This window comes from Mercenaria mercenaria, chromosome 16 (genome assembly GCF_021730395.1).
Source record: "Mercenaria mercenaria strain notata chromosome 16, MADL_Memer_1, whole genome shotgun sequence".
Lineage (NCBI taxonomy): Eukaryota > Metazoa > Mollusca > Bivalvia > Venerida > Veneridae > Mercenaria > Mercenaria mercenaria.
Window position 1 is genome coordinate 49,135,745 of NC_069376.1, and position 18,859 is coordinate 49,154,603.

The 18,859-nt window shown below is 35.1% G+C and overlaps 1 protein-coding gene across 1 annotated transcript; it reads left to right on the forward strand.

Annotated features, from left to right (window-relative positions):
* Nucleotides 1–4,846: 4,846 nt before the first annotated feature.
* LOC123541580 (C-type lectin domain family 4 member E-like) lies at nucleotides 4,847–15,886 on the forward strand. Its single transcript, XM_045327147.1, has 5 exons — nucleotides 4,847–4,958; nucleotides 5,057–5,163; nucleotides 5,961–6,051; nucleotides 14,780–15,002; nucleotides 15,760–15,886. Exons 1-5 carry the CDS (start codon nucleotides 4,871–4,873, stop codon nucleotides 15,788–15,790), a joined length of 540 nt encoding a protein of 179 aa, XP_045183082.1. The 5' UTR covers nucleotides 4,847–4,870; the 3' UTR covers nucleotides 15,791–15,886.
* The last annotated feature ends 2,973 nt before the right edge of the window (nucleotides 15,887–18,859 follow it).

The following is an 18,859-nucleotide window of genomic DNA, read 5'->3' on the forward strand; positions in this document are numbered from 1 at the left end:
ATTAAAACCATTAAATGTACTTATTGTTTATAATGATACTTTTATGACGTGCTTTTAATATGCCCGACAAGAGCTCCAATGTTATTTTGTTTCTTTCAATCAAATTTATATGACCATTTGAAGTACTAACAATTTCCGATTTTAATTAAAATATTTAGACAGCAAAATTTGTTAACAGAAAAGGTGTTGCTATAAAGAAATTAATAAAAAGAATTAATATTTTCCGTCCTTTTTCACACACCATCAATGTAATTTAATTAAGTCGTTTGAAGAGCTCTAATTTCGACATGGGTGTAACAAAACATTGTCAATTACTGGTATATTGATCAGCTACAAATTATCAATTAGTAAACAGAGACTTAATTTACATCATTTAAGTTCATTCTCGAACATCTTTGCTAATAGAGCAAAGGTACGGTATCATAAAAACAAACAGAATACTTTTTTCCATTTATATTACATTGCGCATTGTAAACTCATAAACACAAAATGAAATGTGTTTTTTTAACAAAATACATGTTTATTAAGATCAATATTATGTTATTAAATGGGAAATTGTAATTAAATAAAAAGCAACAAATGCTAGTTTCTTCAGTTCAGTTTTCAAAACAACCTGTCTTTCATGACGATGCTATAATGAATTATCAGATTTAGTTCTGAAGGATGTACTAATAATGTGTCTTGCTGTGGAACCACACACATACACAGATCTAAAATTTATATTTGTAAAATTGATACAAATTAAAGACGAAACCCGTATGTACTTCAATATTTCAACAAATTAAATATTAATAAAAACATTAAGCTAGATGCGATTTAAAGTCTATTGACAGTCAAACGGTATTGATAGAATTATGTGATATAAAAACCCTCAACAATAGCCTCTTAGCTGTATAATATTTTTAATAATGGTATTCACAGTTCCATTCATGTGTTATGATATAATAAATAGATACATATCTGTTATATGGTGACATGCTTTAGAATTCATTTGAATTTGACGAAAGATAAAGTAAATAAAAATATTTAATCGTAATAATGACGTACTATTTTTCATTATATTTTACAATTATCAAAAGAATTAATATTCATGTTCTTTATATAAAAATCTATGCATCTCGGTCGAATGCTTTTAAATAAGGTTTGTTAACAAAAGGAGCAACACATTTTTGTGCAATGGCCATATCAGATTTAAAAAATATTACATAGTGTAAACAGCAACAGCATCGTCGTAATGGAAAATACAAGGTTAATGGTTCAATATGAATGGCCAAGTTCCACGAACGAAACATCCACAAAACGAAAACCAGTTTACATAGCTGTTTAAACATAAACTAACATAATCAAAAAGACAATGAGGACAAAACATACAAAAAAGAGGAACACTTTGGGGCAACACCTTTGGAAGTCAGTGGCAAAACACACGGAAGCCCCAGGGCGGAAGGTGCTATAATATAGCTGTTCGCTCCCACATTTCCTGATTAGTGCAGTCCATTTCTCTGACCACCACCATGCACAATATCATTACATTGGTGTTTTATCCTATGAAATATCATCTGCTATAATATATATATATAGCAGATATTATCTAAAATTGACCTTCTTTGAAAGTGAACAAAGTGAATCTGAAAGGGAGTTCTTTAAATCGGTTATAATGCGCGTAAGACCCTACTCTTAATTTCCATCATTGACAGGGTAAATAATTTAACTTTCCCAGGTAAATCCTGTACACCGCGATGGTAACATAAGTAAAATACAAAAACTATCGTGTAGTCCATCAGTGCCTTTGCAGGAGGAGGTAGAAGAACAAACAAGTGTAACACATCAAGTGCCAGCTAAACGGACCAAAAGCAAAACATTAAAACCTTTCAGCCGCCCCTATGGGCTTCAAGAAGTCTATGCTTGTCCTATCATACTTTGAACATGATGCACAAAGAACAGAGCATGTTGTGCTTCTGATGATTTTTACACAATGCATTTAATTGTACTAGTAAATACTCGACCAGAGATGAAAAATGCCTTCTAAATCAATAGCTACTAACGTCACAAACGGTCCCTGTAATTTTGTGAGTACAAGTTGTTGTTTGCGTAATGTAGCTGTTTTTAATACTTTCAAAGGGCCTCATAGGAAACATGTAACTGACAGATATACAGAGGGTTAGGTATATTTGATCAATCAATTAGTTTAAGATCATTTGTATTTATTACCTCTTATCGGTAATGACTACCTGTGTTTTATATTAGATATTTAAAAAAAAATCTTAAAATGACGTCATTAATTGATATGCAAATAATCAAATTACAGTTTATTATTCATAAGATAACAATGTTAATGTAATGTCAATACTTTACATAGCCTCGTTCATGTTTATAGTGCGTATAGGTCGGATTAATGATAGGATAGGATAGGATAGCGGAAATTGTGAAAACTATTGAACATTTTTATAAGGTTGCAGTTCCACTGAAAACCGTGCTGGGGTGTGATGGGTGTTGCAAATTTCATTACTTTCGTAAACAGACTCAAACTGTTAGTCTGCTTGGTTGTATTCTTTTCTCCATTCTAATGGTTTTCTTCGAAAAAAAAAAAGAGATTTAAACATCTCAAAAAATGATCTGCAAATACACGTTATTTTCGTCTTTCTGATCAATTTTCAATTGTAATTAAGGTATTAGGCCCATAATAGAGTACCTCCTTTTTGAAGAGTATTCAATTCCTACCATAAACCTACTTTGACAGCAATTTTCAGGGGGGCGTAGGTTCAAGCCCTACTGGGACCAATTTTTTCCCCTTGTTTTTCTTTTTTTCTAGTAAGTTTTTACTTCTTTCAAGACTTGTTATTGATTTATTGTACAAAAATGGGAAAAAAATCATTTGATATGCGATTTCTTGCTGTTAAAAGTGAATTTACCTCTAAAACAGAAGGGGTAGAGTTAGACATCTTTAAAAATACTGAGTTACATGCGGTAAAAGTTCTCTATTTTGACTTCATTCTTTAGATTACATATTGTGGAAGAAATGTAGGTAGGTTTTACTTCTGCCCCAAGGTTATTTTTGAATGAAGTGAGCAAAATTCAAAACAGACCCGCAGGATTCGACCAAAATTTTTCAATATTGGAGTTGGAATTCTGTTTGATTAAATCCGTTTACTCGAGGCACCCTAGAAAAAATGATATTGACAATTTTTATTTTAAGTTTTATGATTGTTTACCAATAGTTTGATGTTTCTTTCATAAAAAATAATGGAATAATAAATTCTCTGAAAACGTTTTGGATAAAGGACACCACTTTGAAATTTGTCTCCACTTGAGCTTTAGGAAATACCATAAATTACACAAAATTTATAAATAACGGCACGGTAAAAGTTTTTAAAAATTTGCATGTAAGTGCGAAGCACGGTCAACTATAAGAATATACCAAGCAAATGCCATTTTTTAAACATTACTATTAGGGGCCTAATACCTTAAAGCAACATATATAATATTACTAGATATCTTTTGTTCTAAGGTACAAAGCTATTACGGATGTTCAAATCAATCAGCCGAAGGTCCCGTATCTTTTTGCTTTAAAATCCAAGAATTGGAAGTGGGGCTGGGGGGGGGGGGGGGGGGGGGGGGGGGGGGGGGGGGGGGGGGGGGGGGGGATGCGTTTAAACGCGTTAAGGGCATGCCGATCTCGCACTTACCCTATTTTAAACAAGTTAGACAAAGTATAAATAAAATATCTTCACGCTGAGAAATGGTTTAACATTAGTGTGACAAAATACCAGATTGTATGAAGTAAAATATTATTAATTATAAATATGATCAATCTAAGGTATAATTACACAAATGTACTCAACAACTTGTTTGAAGTCAGAGCACCAGGAGCCTAACTTTTACCATTAAGCAAGCTGTAAGACGAATTTTCACTCCCTTCGTCTGTTTTTGTAAGATTTAAGAGAAAAACATCACGAAGTCTTACACTTTATCTGTCATCGAACCACCAAAAAGGAAAGCATAGCGACTAACTGTACAGGGGTCAATCACCAAACATTCACTTTGCTTTACGATTTTCGAATTGATAAACTTACTTACACATTTTACAAATATTTTTGATTGAAATAAACATTATGTTTAATATTTCTTAGTTTATAAACTACATCATCCCAATAGCATAAGGGCTTGTGCAAGACCAAGTTTTATTTGTTTATATCTTTTTAAAAGTTCAGACGAACTGTAGTAAAATTTTGTAAAAGCTTTCCCAAGTTTATGATATCGGTAGCCCTGTTGTAAAAACGGTTTGGTAATACGAAGATTACGATGAATAAAATCCTTTAACTTCGTTCATTCTCTTACGAATAAATTGCGAAATGTTAACATAGATGGACAAAATTAAAATCGTCTCTTTCATCGTATATTTTTGTTTCTAAATTACTATTCTCAACTGTAAAATATAAGTCCACAAATGGAGCTTCTTCGAATGAATGTTTGACCATTTCCCAAAATATAGGTTGTCCACATTTTGAATATCATTAAGGTACCTCGTAGTTCCATTAAAAACTAGTCGAGATGAACGAATTGTGTTCTTTGGTTCGTGTCACTTGTTTGCGCATGACCAGTTATTGACATTTACAGTGGCTAAGGCGGGCCATTTAGTTTGGTAATTTATATCAATAAGGGGGTGGGGGTGGGTGGTGGGGGGCGAGAGACGTAAGAAATTTCGCTAAATGTAAATCTGTTACTCATTTGCAAATCTTATGTTGAAACAGAGATGAAAATTTATCAACACCAAAGTTCATTAAGTTGTGAAAAGTTCTTACGTTTGAAAGTTGTATTTACAATCACCTCATTTACTGATTAAAGATAACATCGTGTTGGAAAAGGGCAGCATATGCACGAGTGTACTCCTTATCTGCTCAACACAGTTAATTTAAACAGCATGCTATACCTACTTTTAATTATTTCATTTCTTTCACCGGGTCAGTGAGTAAATTGAAATTATTTTATATTTCAAAAACTGTATGAGTCGCTGAACTAGATGCTTTTACAATTGAGTTTTATTTTTCTTCCATTTCAGATTTCGTGTATTCGGGAACAACTAGTTGTCGGGATGCATGGGTTGTGTACTATGGTTCGTGTTACCTGTTTGCACATGATCAGTTACTGACATTTACAGAAGCTGAGGTAGGCCGTTAAGAGTTAGATAACTTATATCAATATAGTAACATATTTGATTCCAGATAAAGTTCTCATTTAATTCAGTTCATGTTTCCTTTTAACTGAAATCGATGCAAATGATATCTAGTTTATGGAAGGTCCTTCTCCATGTGACCGCGCAGAATTTAATCAGGAATAGACTGTCTCACAACAATTTCGTATCTATCCACTGTACAATGTAGTTCAATGCGGAATAATTTACCACATCTGAAGTCATTATCGTTACAGACCGGAAAATTTGGCCAACTCTATCACCACCTTTGAGGAAGTCGTGGACTTGATCACAAACTTACAAGTACTCATGCCTAGTAAAATAGTTCAACATAAATTGAATATATACGAATGGCGCAGTAATTTACTACGAATAACTATTGGCTGCATGCATTTACTTCACATCTTTTTACTTTACAGACGGTTTGAATGCATAACTGTATATATCATCAAAGCGCAGTATCATATTGCCGATTCAAATCCTATATGTATTGAGTTTCTAACTATCAAAGTGATGTTAGCGCTTGTTCCAGTTTTGGAATGGATTCTTTTCATATACATAAATCACCTTCCATCAGTACTGTGCTATCAGTACTTTGATTTTTCAATACGCACGTGCACATTTTATAGAGTATGTCATGCCATTCACAGCTTTCAGTATTGCCTTTCCTCGAAAATGGCCAAACAACCAGGGGATAAAGTTTTGAGCGTTAGAATAGAAAAAAATATTTGTAAACTGTGAGTTTTAGTGAATAGTTCTGTTTTCATTGTAGGAGTTTTGTAAACACCACTCTTCTCATCTGGTACACATCGACAATGAGCACGAAAATAACTTCCTTAGACAATTCGTCATTCATTTCCGTAGTAAGTGATCTAATTTCGGACAAATTACATTCTTTAGTTTGTTTTATATGCTTTGTTACTACTTTTATTTATCAAAAGATTTAACTAAATAATAACAGACTTGGTTTGTTACAACTATCGAACACAAGAAATGTCAAATATTTCACCACGTTCGAACCAATCGTTGCATTCAAACATCCACCTAACATAAAGGACATATCAGTAAAATCTAAATTTAAAAAACTTAACAATAAAAATTTCAATTCTGTTAACTGTAATAGACGTTGATGCTTCCACTGTTGTAACATTGCAGAATAATCATTTATTACTAGTTCTGTTACCGGTATACTTCTTTGACACAAACGGCTAAAGTAGTAATTAACAATACCCAATGGTTCAAACGGAATAAGAGGGTCATGATGACCCATGATCGCTCACCTGGGTTATATGAGCTACATGTTTCAAATGTCAAACTGATGATAAAATATTAAGAAAGTAGGTCTGTAGGTCACATTCATGGTCACGGTAACTGAAAGTCAGTTTAAAGGTCGGTGCATAAAACTGTACATGCCACCCAAATTTCAAGGCTGTATCTTAAAAAACAAGAAAGTAGGTCAGTAGGTCACTTTCATGGTCACTGAAAGTCAGGTTTAAGATCGGTTTGCAAAACTGTACATGTCATCCAAATTTCAAGGCCGTATCTTACAAAACATGAAAGTAGGTCAAGGTCACAGTCGGATGACCCCTTATCACTTGGGGTCATCAGGTAATTATAATTAAACAGTCTTGCAAATATGATCTGATAATTTCTGAAGTATTTTTCTATATAACTCGTATAACGAATGACACCCCCGGGAAGGGCCCTCTTTTCACCCCAGGGACATAATTCGAAATATCTTGTTAGAGATCAACTAGGCAATGATACATACAAAATATCAAAGGCCTAGGCCTTGAACTTTCAGACAAGAAGATTTTTAAAGTTTTTTTCCTGTAAGTCTATGTAAATCTTGGGACCTTCAGGGCAGGGCCTCTTTTTACCCAAAGGGCATAATTTGAACAATTTTGGTAGAAGACCACAAGGCAATGCAACATACCAAATATCAAAAGCCTAGACCTTGCAGTTTCAGGCAAGAAGATTTTTAATTTTTTCCCCTATACAAATCTATGTAAAACTTTTTCCCAATATTTTAAGTCTTTGTAAACCATGTGACCCCCAGGGCGAGCCATATTTGATCCTAGGGGAATAATTTGAACCGTCTTGGTAGAGGACTACTAGTTGATGCTACATATCAAATACAAAAGCCCTTGGATCTGTGGTTTTGGACAAGAAGATTTTAAAGCTTTTCCTTTCGGTTGTCATGGCAATAAGAGTTCTGCATGGAGTTCAATTCTTTGGGCAATTTTGAAAGGGGGCCACCCAAGGATCATTCCTTTGAAGTATGGTGTAAATCTACCTAGTGGTTTTTCAGAAGAAGATTTTTTTAGAAATTTTTGACACACGACGCACGACGGACGATGGACATCGAACGGTCACAAAAGCTCACATTTTGGGTTTAACGCCGTTTTTCAACAGTATATCAGTCATGTAACGGCGGGTAGTTAACCTAACTAGTGTTCCTGGATTCTGTACCAGTACAAACCTGTTCTCCGCAAGTAACTGCCAACTTCCCCAAATGAATCAGAGGTGGAGGACTAATGATTTCAGACACAATGTCATTTATCAAATAGTCACGGAGAACATACACCCCGCCCGAGCATCGAACTCACGACCCCGCAGTCCGTAGACCAACGCTCTACATAAGCGGGCGGGCGTAATGCAGAGTAATTCGGATCTATGTCACTATATGATATTATATAGCATGCAGTTTTCCAATCATCCATACTATTTGTATCTTTTGTTCATAGTTTTCTCTTTTTCTAATTTTTATAGGAAGTTTTGCATCATTTTAATCCGATGATACTTTATAATATACGCCACGTCATTGCTGCTTTATGTTTTAATACTCAACATGTACTAATGCAGCTATATCGGCTATAGCGTTGCGTCCATTATACTGCCATCTATTCTGTTTCACACAGTTTAACGTAGCGTACTATGACGTTATATATCCGTTGTTTCTGAAGATTGCATATAGCCGAAGCGTTAGAATATTATTCTAACATGGCTCAATTTGATTGCCAGTTAAATAAAGAAGACGTTCAAGCTCTATATATTCTGCAATAAACAACAGTTGACGCCGAGCATTATTTTAATCAAAACATTTCAATGAACATGTAAGAATGAAAACAATCAGCCCTCGTGGTTCATTTCCTGCGCATCTAAACCGTGATAAATTAGCCGACACACTACTTTGAGGCCTTGGTTGTTTGTTAAGTAAATTATAAATTGTCCGCGTGTTTGACTTTGTGTGCGAGCGTGTGTGTATGCTTATTGTTCGTCTTGTCCTTATGTGTTGGCTTTGAGTGTGTGTATGTGTGTGTGTGTGTGTGTGTGTGTGTGTTGTTCGTTTTGTCCTGATGTGTAAGCTTTTGAGTGTGTGTGCGTGTGTGTGTGTGTTTGTGTGGTGCACGCGTTTGCGTGCTGGGGGTTCGTTTTGAGGAGGCTGCGCTTTTGGTGCGTGGCATTCCCTGTTTGATATTTTTCTTTGTTTTTTTCCACATAATGCACAACGCATCTAGCACCGGCTTAAGCGGAACTCAATAATTCGGAAATATTGAATTGACTTCTTGATCTCAAAGGACCAGAAAATATATATAAAAAGTCTGAGTGCAAGTACTTAAACGGCCGTCACAAGTAGGATATGTTGCTTACAGTTTCATAGTTTCTTAGCATTGACTGTAAAGACTGTTTAGAATGTGTTTGTGCTTGCACGTTAACAAGGTCATTGTGCTACGAAATTATCTCAGTGGAAGCTTAAAAATGTTCACTAGATGCATGCAGTAAACTATGTAATTATATAATGTTATTAATCAAGCAATTTCATATTGGCCTTGTTATTTGTCCAAGGGTTGTCGTATTGGCCCGAGTATTATTATTCTACCTTCGACTGTTGGCGGTAACAGTACAAGAACTCAGTGAGTTACTTTATGGCAGCTATGAGCGTTCAGGTGAAAAATCTTGACAAGTTGTTTAGACTTATTTCAGAAATCATAATCATTTTAGCCGGTAAAACAGAATGAGTTGTATGTAGGTACTTGAGAATAAATTTGAGAGATATTTTTGATGTGACATAATCAAGAGTAACTAGAACTTACCTTATTTTTTGGATTTCTATTTATTTTCTTTAGTGAGTTATCTTATCATTTGAACTGTAATAAAACTGCTTTAAAAGTCATTTCCTTTAAGGCTGCAGGCAACGAGACACAAAATTGTACACATATGTGTTGATCAAGATAATACAACCAACCAAGCACATATTATACACTCTCATGCCTCGTTTAATTCTTATCCGAAACTGTTTACAGTTCACAACTGACACTCTTGTTCGCCAATTTATTCATCCATTTTTCAGCATTTGAAGCGCTATTTATCATTGCACACATGTCAACACTATCAAAATGTCTGTTAAAGATAATCCTCATCCTTTTAATTAATCTGAGTTTCCGTATTTTCTCATTATTTTCCTTGACAACTGTCAGAATTTCTTACAGGAAACACTTGCATTTTACACAATACCGAATAAGCGAAAGTATCGTTGTAATCTATGAAGACTTACACCCCCGCTCAGTTAAACTTGATTATTACATGAACATGTTAGATGATTTTTTTTTGTCAAAATGTGAAAGAAATAATGTTATCTATAACTCTGATGTAAAACAAAATGGCGTCATTTAAAAATCTAACGGAAGTGACTTCTCCGTATTGGCCCTCTCTTTTGAACCAATCAAAATGCTTGATTTCCGTATTGGCCCTGTTTTTCTTGTATTGGCCCTGTTTTTCTCATATTGGCTCAGTTATGTTTTGTATTAGCTCTGTCTGTTTCATATGATGTTTGCAATTGGTCTAATACAGAGTCTAATATTGTAAAGTTGAATAATAATGATTTATATTGAATGTTTCTCATTGCAGAGTTGGTGCAGCCGTTCTGCGCCTGCGCGGAATTATTATCCATTGGAGCGCACGGCAAAATTACTCATTTTTTTGCATGTCCGCACGCATTTAGAGTATCAAATGCATAATATACTGACTAGAGATTAGGGTTAGTATCACCATGGTTACAGAATATATACATTTAAGATATTTTCTTTCAAATTTAGTTAATCCGGTATATACCGGAGTCTGTAATATATCACAGGTGCACCAACGCTGTATTTAGTCACAGCCTTTATAACCATTGGTAAAAGAACTGGTTTATGATAATAAGTTTTGCTTCCTTTATGTAGCAAACGCTTGGTGGATAGGTTTAACTGACGTACTCGTTGAAGGCGAATGGCAATGGATAGATACAAACACCGATGCAAAATACTTGCAATGGGGACCGAACGAGCCTGATAACTCAGCAGTTGAAGAGGACTGTGCGGCTATTGCTTTAAGTCAAGGTTTACATGGATTAAATTGGGCAGACGCTGTTTGTTCCACTAAACTTCAACCAATATGTGAAGAAAAGTAATTACTTTAGTCAATGTAAAATATTTATAAGACTGTCCAGCGTGTTAGCTAGAATGTAATTTGTGTTTGCTTTGAATGCGTGGAATGCGTTGAATTCGATGTGATCAGTGTTTTCATACTTAATGATATATAGCAGATCCAGGTTTTAACGTATCGAAACAATTCAAAGGGGTTATACGCCTGCGGAATAGTTTCACAAGGGCGTAGCCCGAGTGAATTATACATGCGGCATATAACCGAATCGTATTGTTAAAATATATATTAAAACATAGTTCTGCTCTATATAATGTCTTTTATGTAAACAAGTAGATCAAATAGGAAAGCACTATTTTCGCCGAATATTGTAGATCGACCTGACCAGTAACCGTGTTATAAAATACGGGAAGTATTATATTATTCGATTCGAATCAAATGTGGTAGAACTCTTTTTCGACGCCTGTTTGGTGCCAAACGATATGTCGACATGAAGTCAATACTGCCGTGTTTTAACGAAAATATATATTGCATATACACTGAATCCATGTTCACTTTAGTTTTAGTATAATTATGCTTCTTTCTTTATATACCTCAGATACAAACGTTATTGATGAAATGCTTTAAATATTATTTGCAGTACAAATCCTGTAAACTGTCTTTATAGTTCAACTATTTTTGTGCACGTGTTTGTCATCAGATCATCAATTATAACACAGCGGAACCTTTTTGCAGTTACATATATGTAATAATTAAACAGACATTTTCTTTTTTCTTTCAGCGTTTCAACGGAGAATGAAATCATTGGCTGAAAAACAATTTTACACGACTGTTCATTAATAAATAGCTGATAAAATTTATTTTGTATTCCCATTGAGATTGTTGAAAGTAAAAAACACTGAAGTCTTTGTTCTGTAGAATAGTGTTTAGATATAGCTACCCTGCATGTATTAAACTGTTTGCCCTGCACACTTCATAACAATACAATACAATATATTTTATTAGCATTTAACATAATATACAATGTTTATAGCTATAAATGTTACCTAACAATATGCAGTGAGAGCAATAGTTCATACATTTCTGAAGAACAAAAGTTATGAATGAACAGAATAATACAATATATTTATGATGTGATACGTGTTTTGTTTGCAAAATATATAAATTTTGCAAGGTTGCAAATAATCGTTCTGGAAGTAGCTGACATAAGAGCATCAAATGTTTGACAACTGCATGTATTAAAATGTTTGCCCTGCACACTTGTTAACAACCTGCATGTATTAAACTGTTTGCCCTGCACACTTGTTAACAGCCTGCATGTATTAAACTGTTTGCCCAGCACACTTCATAACAACCTGCATGTATTAAACTGTTTGCCCTGCACGGTTGTTAACAACCTGCATGTATTCTTACCTTGCAAACTTGTTAACAACCTGTATGTATTAAACTGTTTAGTGTAGTATATGGTATCTACATTTGTGTAGTATCTTGCATGATGACATATAAAAGATGGCAACGAAGTTGTCACAAAACTCAGTAAATGAACACTTCGTAGTTTTCAGGTCATTTATTAGTATTTAGTATTTATAACGCCGAGAGATACATTTGTGCCAGTATCTTGCTGAAAAATAGGTGGTCCTGTGGTCTTGTGGTTACACGTTTGACTATCAATCCAGAGGTCCGGGATTCGGATCGAATCCCGTTCTACACTCTGGAAATTTCTGAGTTACTTTTGAGTATCTTGCGCTATGTAAAGCGCCTTTGAACGTTTTTATCAGGAAACTGGCGCTATTTAAATCCGGTTTAATGCATAATGTATATACATGTATATAAAACCCATGTTGAATGAGTCGAAGTAAATCACTTACTTCCAAACACAATTAAGATCATATTTGCCACCTCAGACCTTACAATCACCATTTACAGATTGAAATACTTACTCTGAATATATTGTCCGAAGTGGGCTAATTTCTGTACACCCATTCTTGGAATAAAGTTTAATGGCGATTTGACGCCCAGTGTTGAGCAGTTTCAATGATGATATACTGCAATATATGCTTTGGTAGTTATTCAGGATCTTTGTACGTAAGCCTATGCGAGGCTCATATGGGCAGTATCTGTACCATATAGATCCAAAACACATTTCTTTATATTTTCTTTCAATTAACACATTTTCTCGGGTCGGCCATCAGATAATTATAATAAAACAGTCTAGCAAATATGATCTGATAATTTCTGGAGTATTTTTCTATATAACTCGTATAACAAATGACACCCCCGAGGCGGGCCCTCTTTTCACCCCAGGGGCATAAAAAAACTTTTTCCTGTAAGTCTATGTAAAACTTGGGACCTTCAGGGCAGGGCCTCTTTTTACCCAAGGGGCATTATTTGAACAATTTTGGTAGAACACCACAAGGCAATGCAACATACCAAATATCAAAAGCCTAGACCTTGCAGTTTCAGGCAAGAAGATTTGTTTTCCTATACAAATCTATGTAAAACTTTTCCCAAATATTTTAAGTCTTTGTAAACCATGTGACCCCCAGGGCGGGGCCATATTTGATCCTAGGGGAATAATTTGAACCATCTTGGTAGAGGACCACTAGATGATGCTACATATCAAATACAAAAGCCCTTGGATCTGTGATTTTGGACAAGAAGATTTTTAAAGTTTTTCCTTTCGGTTGCCATGGCAATCAGAGTTCTGCATGGATTTCAATTCTTTGGGTAATTTTGAAAGGGGACCACCCAAGGATCATTCCTTTGAAGTACGGTGTAAATCTACCTAGTGATTTTTCAGAAGAAGATTTTTTTAGAAATTGTTGACACACGACGCACGACTGACGATGGACATCGAACGGTCACAAAAGCTCACATTTTTGGTTTAACGCCGTTTTTCAACAATATATCAGTCATGTAACGGCGGGCAGTTAACCTAACCAGTGTTTCTGGATTCTGTACCAGTATAAACCTGTTCTCCATAAGTAGCTGCCAACTTCCCGACATGAATCAGAGGTGGAGGACTAATGATTTCAGACACAATGTCGTTTATCAAATAGTCACGGAGAACTCACGACCCCGCGGTCCGTAGACCAACGCTCTACCTAAGCGGGCGGGCGTAATGCAGAGTAATTTGGATCTATGTCATTATAAGATATTATATGACATGCAGTTTTCTAATCATCCATGCTATTTGTATCTTTTGTGCATTTTCTTCTCTTTTTCTAATTTTTATAGGAAATTTTGCATCATTTTAATCCGTTGATACTTTATAATATACGCCACGTCATTGCTGCTTTATCTTTTAATACTCACAATGTACTATTGCAGCTATATCGGCTATAGCGTTGCGTCCATTATACTGCCATCTATTCTGTTTCCCGCAATTCAACGTAGCGTACTCTGACGTTATATCTGTTGTTTCTGAAGACTGCATATAGCCGAAGCGTTAGAATATTATTCTAACATGGCTCAATTTGATTGCCAGTTAAATAAAGAAGACGTTCAAGCTCTGTATATTCTGCAATAAACAACAGTTGACGCGCGAACCTGTAAGGGAGGAGAGCATTATTGCGTTCGCGTGACGTCTGATTCACTAACCACCCCCTCCCCCCTCCCACACACACACGGATAAATGAAACCGAGCATAATTTTAATCAAAACATTTCAATGAACATGTAAGAATGAAAACAATCAGCCCTCGTGGTTCTTTTCCTGCGCATCTGAACCGTGATAAATTAGACGACACACTACTTTGAGGCCTTGGTTGTTTGTTATGTAAATTATAAATTGTCCGCGTGTTCCACATAATGCACAACGCATCTAGCACCGGCTTAAGCGGAACTCTATAATTCAGAAATATTGAATTGACTTCTTGATCTCAAAGGACCAGAAAATATATATAACAACACTGAGTGCAAGTACTTTTACGGCCGTCACAAGTAGGATATGTTGCTTACAGTTTCATAGTTTCTTAGCATTGACTGTAAAGACTGTTTAGAATGTGTTTGTGCTTGCACGTTAACAAGGTCATTGTGCTACGAAATTATCTCAGTGGAGCTTTAAAATGTTCACTAGATGCATGCAGTAAACTATGTAATTATGATTTATATTAACCATTGGTAAAAGAACTGGCTGATGATAATAAGTTTTGCTTCCTTTATGTAGCAAACGCTTGGTGGATAGGCTTAACTGACGTACTCGTTGAAGGCGAATGGCAATGGATAGATACAAACACCGATGCAAAATACTTGCAATGGGGACCGAACGAACCTGATAACGTAGCAGTTGAAGAGGACTGTGCGGCTATTGCTTTAAGTCAAGGTTTACATGGATTAAATTGGGCAGACACTGTTTGTTCCAACAAACTTCAACCAATATGTGAAGAAAAGTAATTACTTTAGTCAATGTAAAATATTTATAAGACTGTCCAACGTGTTAGCTAGAATGTAGTTTGTGTTTGCTTTGAATGCGTGGAATGCGTTGAATTTGATGTGATCAGTGTTTTCATACTTAATGATATATAGCAGATCCAGGTTTTAACGTATCGAAACAATTCAAAGGGGTTATACGCCTGCGGAATAGTTTAGCAAGGGCGTAGCCCGAGTGAATTATACATACGGCATATAACCGAATCGTATTGTTAAAATATATTAAAACATAGTTCTGCTCTATATAATGTCTTTTATGTAAACATATAGATCAAATAGGAAAGCACTATTTTCGCCTAATATTGTAGATCGACCTGACCAGTAACCGTGTTATAAAATACGGGAAGTATTATATTATTCGATTCGAATCAAATGTGGTAGAACTCTTTTTCGACGCCTGTTTGGTGCCAAACGATATGTCGACATGAAGTCAATACTGCCGTGTTTTAACGAAAATATATATTGCATATACACTGAATCCATGTTCACTTTAGTTTTAGTATAATTATGCTTCTTTCTTTATATACCTCAGATACAAACGTTATTGATGAAATGCTTTAAATATTATTTTGCAGTACAAATCCTGTAAACTGTCTTTATATTTCAACTTTTTTTTGTGCACGTGTTTGTCATCAGATCATCAATTATAACACAGCGGAACCTTTTTGCAGTTATATATATGTAATAATTAAACAGACATTTTCTTTTTTCTTTCAGCGTTTCAACGGAGAATGAAATCATTGGCTGAAAAACAACTTTACACGACTGTTCATTAATAAATAGCTGATAAAATTTATTTTGTATTCCCATTGAGATTGTTGAAAGTAAAAAACACTGAAGTCTTTGTTCTGTAGAATAGTGTTTAGATATAGCTACCCTGCATGTATTAAACTGTTTGCCCTGCACACTTCATAACAATACAATACAATATATTTTATTAGCATTTAACATAATATACAATGTTTATAGCTATAAATGTTACCTAACAATATGCAGTGAGAGCATAGTTAACTTTCCTGAAGAACAAATTGAATGAACAAAAATACAATTATTTTATTGATACTTTTGTTGCAAAATATATAATTTTGCAAGGTGCAATATCGTTCTGAATCTGACAAGGATCAAATGTTACAACTGCATGTATAAATGTTTGCCCTGCACACTTGTTAACAACCTGCATGTATTAAACTGTTTGCCCTGCACATTGTTAACAACCTGCATGTATTAACTGTTTGCCCTGCACACTTCATAACAACCTGCATGTATTAAACTGTTTGCCCTGCACGGTTGTTAACAACCTGCATGTATTCTTACCTTGCAAACTTGTTAACAACCTGTATGTATTAAACTGTTTGCCCTGCACACTTGTTAACAACCTGCATGTATTCTTACCTTGCAAACTTGTTAACAACCTGCATGTATTAAACTGTTTGCCCTGCACGGTTGTTAACAACCTGCATGTATTCTTACCTTGCAAACTTGTTAACAACCTGCATGTATTAAACTGTTTGCCCTGCACGGTTGTTAACAACCTGCATGTATTCTTACCTTGCAAACTTGTTAACAACCTGCATGTATTAAACTGTTTGCCCTGCACGGTTGTTAACAACCTGCATGTATTCTTACCTTGCAAACTTGTTAACAACTCTATGTTAATGTGATGTTAAACTGTTTAGTGTAGTATAATGGTATACTACAATTTGTGTAGTTAACTCTGCCATGATGACATATAAAAGATGGCAACGAAGTTGTCAAGGACAAACTAAGTGTCACAAAACTCAGTAAATGAACACTTCGTAGTTTTCAGGTCATTTATTAGTATTTAGTACTTATAACGCCGAGAGATACATTTGTGCCAGTATCTTGCTGAAAAATAGGTGGTCCTGTGGTCTTGTGGTTACACGTTTGACTATCAATCCAGAGGTCCTGGATTTGGATCGAATCCCGTTCTACACTCTGGAAATTTCTGAGCTACTTTTGAGTATCTTGCGCTATGTAAAGCGCCTTTGCACGTTTTTATCACGAAACTGGCGCTATTTAAATCCGGTTTAATGCATAATGTATATACATGTATATAAAACCCATATTGAATGAGTCGAAGTAAATCACTTACTTCCAAACACAATTAAGATCATATTTGCCACCTCAGACCTTACAATCACCATTTACAGATTGAAATACTTACTCTGAATATATTGTCCGAAGTGGGCTAATTTCTGTACACCCATTCTTGAAATAAAGTTTAATGGCGATTTGACGCCCAGTGTTGAGCAGTTTCAATGATGATATACTGCAATATATGCTTTGGTAGTTATTCTTAAAGTGTATTGTTTTGACAAGAAAGTTTGTGCTATGAATGACGTCCAGTCCGCAGTTGTCTGTTTTCCTCACATTTGGTCTGCAAAGGATGCTTGGGGGTATTTACGAGCAACTCTGTGACCCAGGATAAGATCTCCTACAATAGTAGTACTCCTGGAGGAGGTACTTTTCGGAATTAACTTGGGACCAAAATTTCTTGCTTGAATTTTAGTTTACCAGTCCCTAATACAATAAGAAGTATATGAGGGCTGTTAAAATATAACGAAGGCTTTTGCTGTCAAAAGCCGCAAATCGTGTAAAGAGCAGTATGCAATATATCATTGTAATTCGCAATCTTTCTGTAATTTGGTCATATATTTTTGTGTGTGTAAAATTGTTGCTGATTGGCGAAGCAGTAGAACGCAAAACAATGTTTAAACCAAATGAGTATTTCTGTTTAAAATGCATGTAATGTTGTCATCGACTTACATAGAAAATTAGACAGTTGTTTAGTTGTGTAGAAATTTTGGCGAACAGCAAATGAAATATATAAACTTATGAAGCAGACACCACAACAATGTTCAGTCATCTCTGTCTTGATCTTTAAGTCGTACAAACGATTCGCAGATGACCAAAAATTGCTTAAAGACAGAAAAGGTGGAGTGAGAAAAAAATCTGTGATTTGAAGTTAACGTCAATGTGTGACGTCTTCGATAAAGAGAAAGTACCTTCGATGAGTACCCTATCTGAGATGCTTGGCAACTGTTTACGCCTATTTCAGTTTTCTAACCAAACAACATATTACGACCTTGGTATTGTTCATCAAAATTCATAAAAGAAATTTACAAATATAAATTCATGCAAACTTAATGAGAGTTTCTCGATGAAGGAACAACTTCGTTATCGTCGTTGAAATACAATTACCGTGCGCCGAGTTCGCGTAAGTGACTGTTTTCGAGCATATAGGATCATATTCATTTTGCTTCATTTATGTATATAAAAGCTAGAAACAAAGTCTACACTATTTCTGAACAGCCCTCGTAACTAGCATAACGGTTATGGACATATTTTCAAAAATTGTCTTTTTTTCTCGACCAAGACGCTCAAAGTACCTCAACGATATGTTTCATAATAACTGATAACAATAGACATTAACATATTTTCTGGTTTGAAATATTGAACCTGATTATGATGAGCGTCTTTTTTTCATTAGGGATATTTAAAAAATCAGTCTATAAACCATTAACGACGAAGTTTCAATAGTAATTCTTTACGGCGGTCAAAGCGTTGAAAACTTTCGTTTTAATTAATCTACTGTACTCTAATTTGGTTAGCTCAATTGTGATGAAAGCTTGAAGCTTATCTGAATACACTCCCGAGTCCGCTTCCTGGAAAAACTAGTGCTGGTGTCATATTAGAATTAGCGTATGCTCTTGACTCGTGTGTGGCTCGAACTCATGACTTCCGGGTAAGCAGCAGACACCCTAACCACTAGACCACCCACCCCTTTTTTCATTTG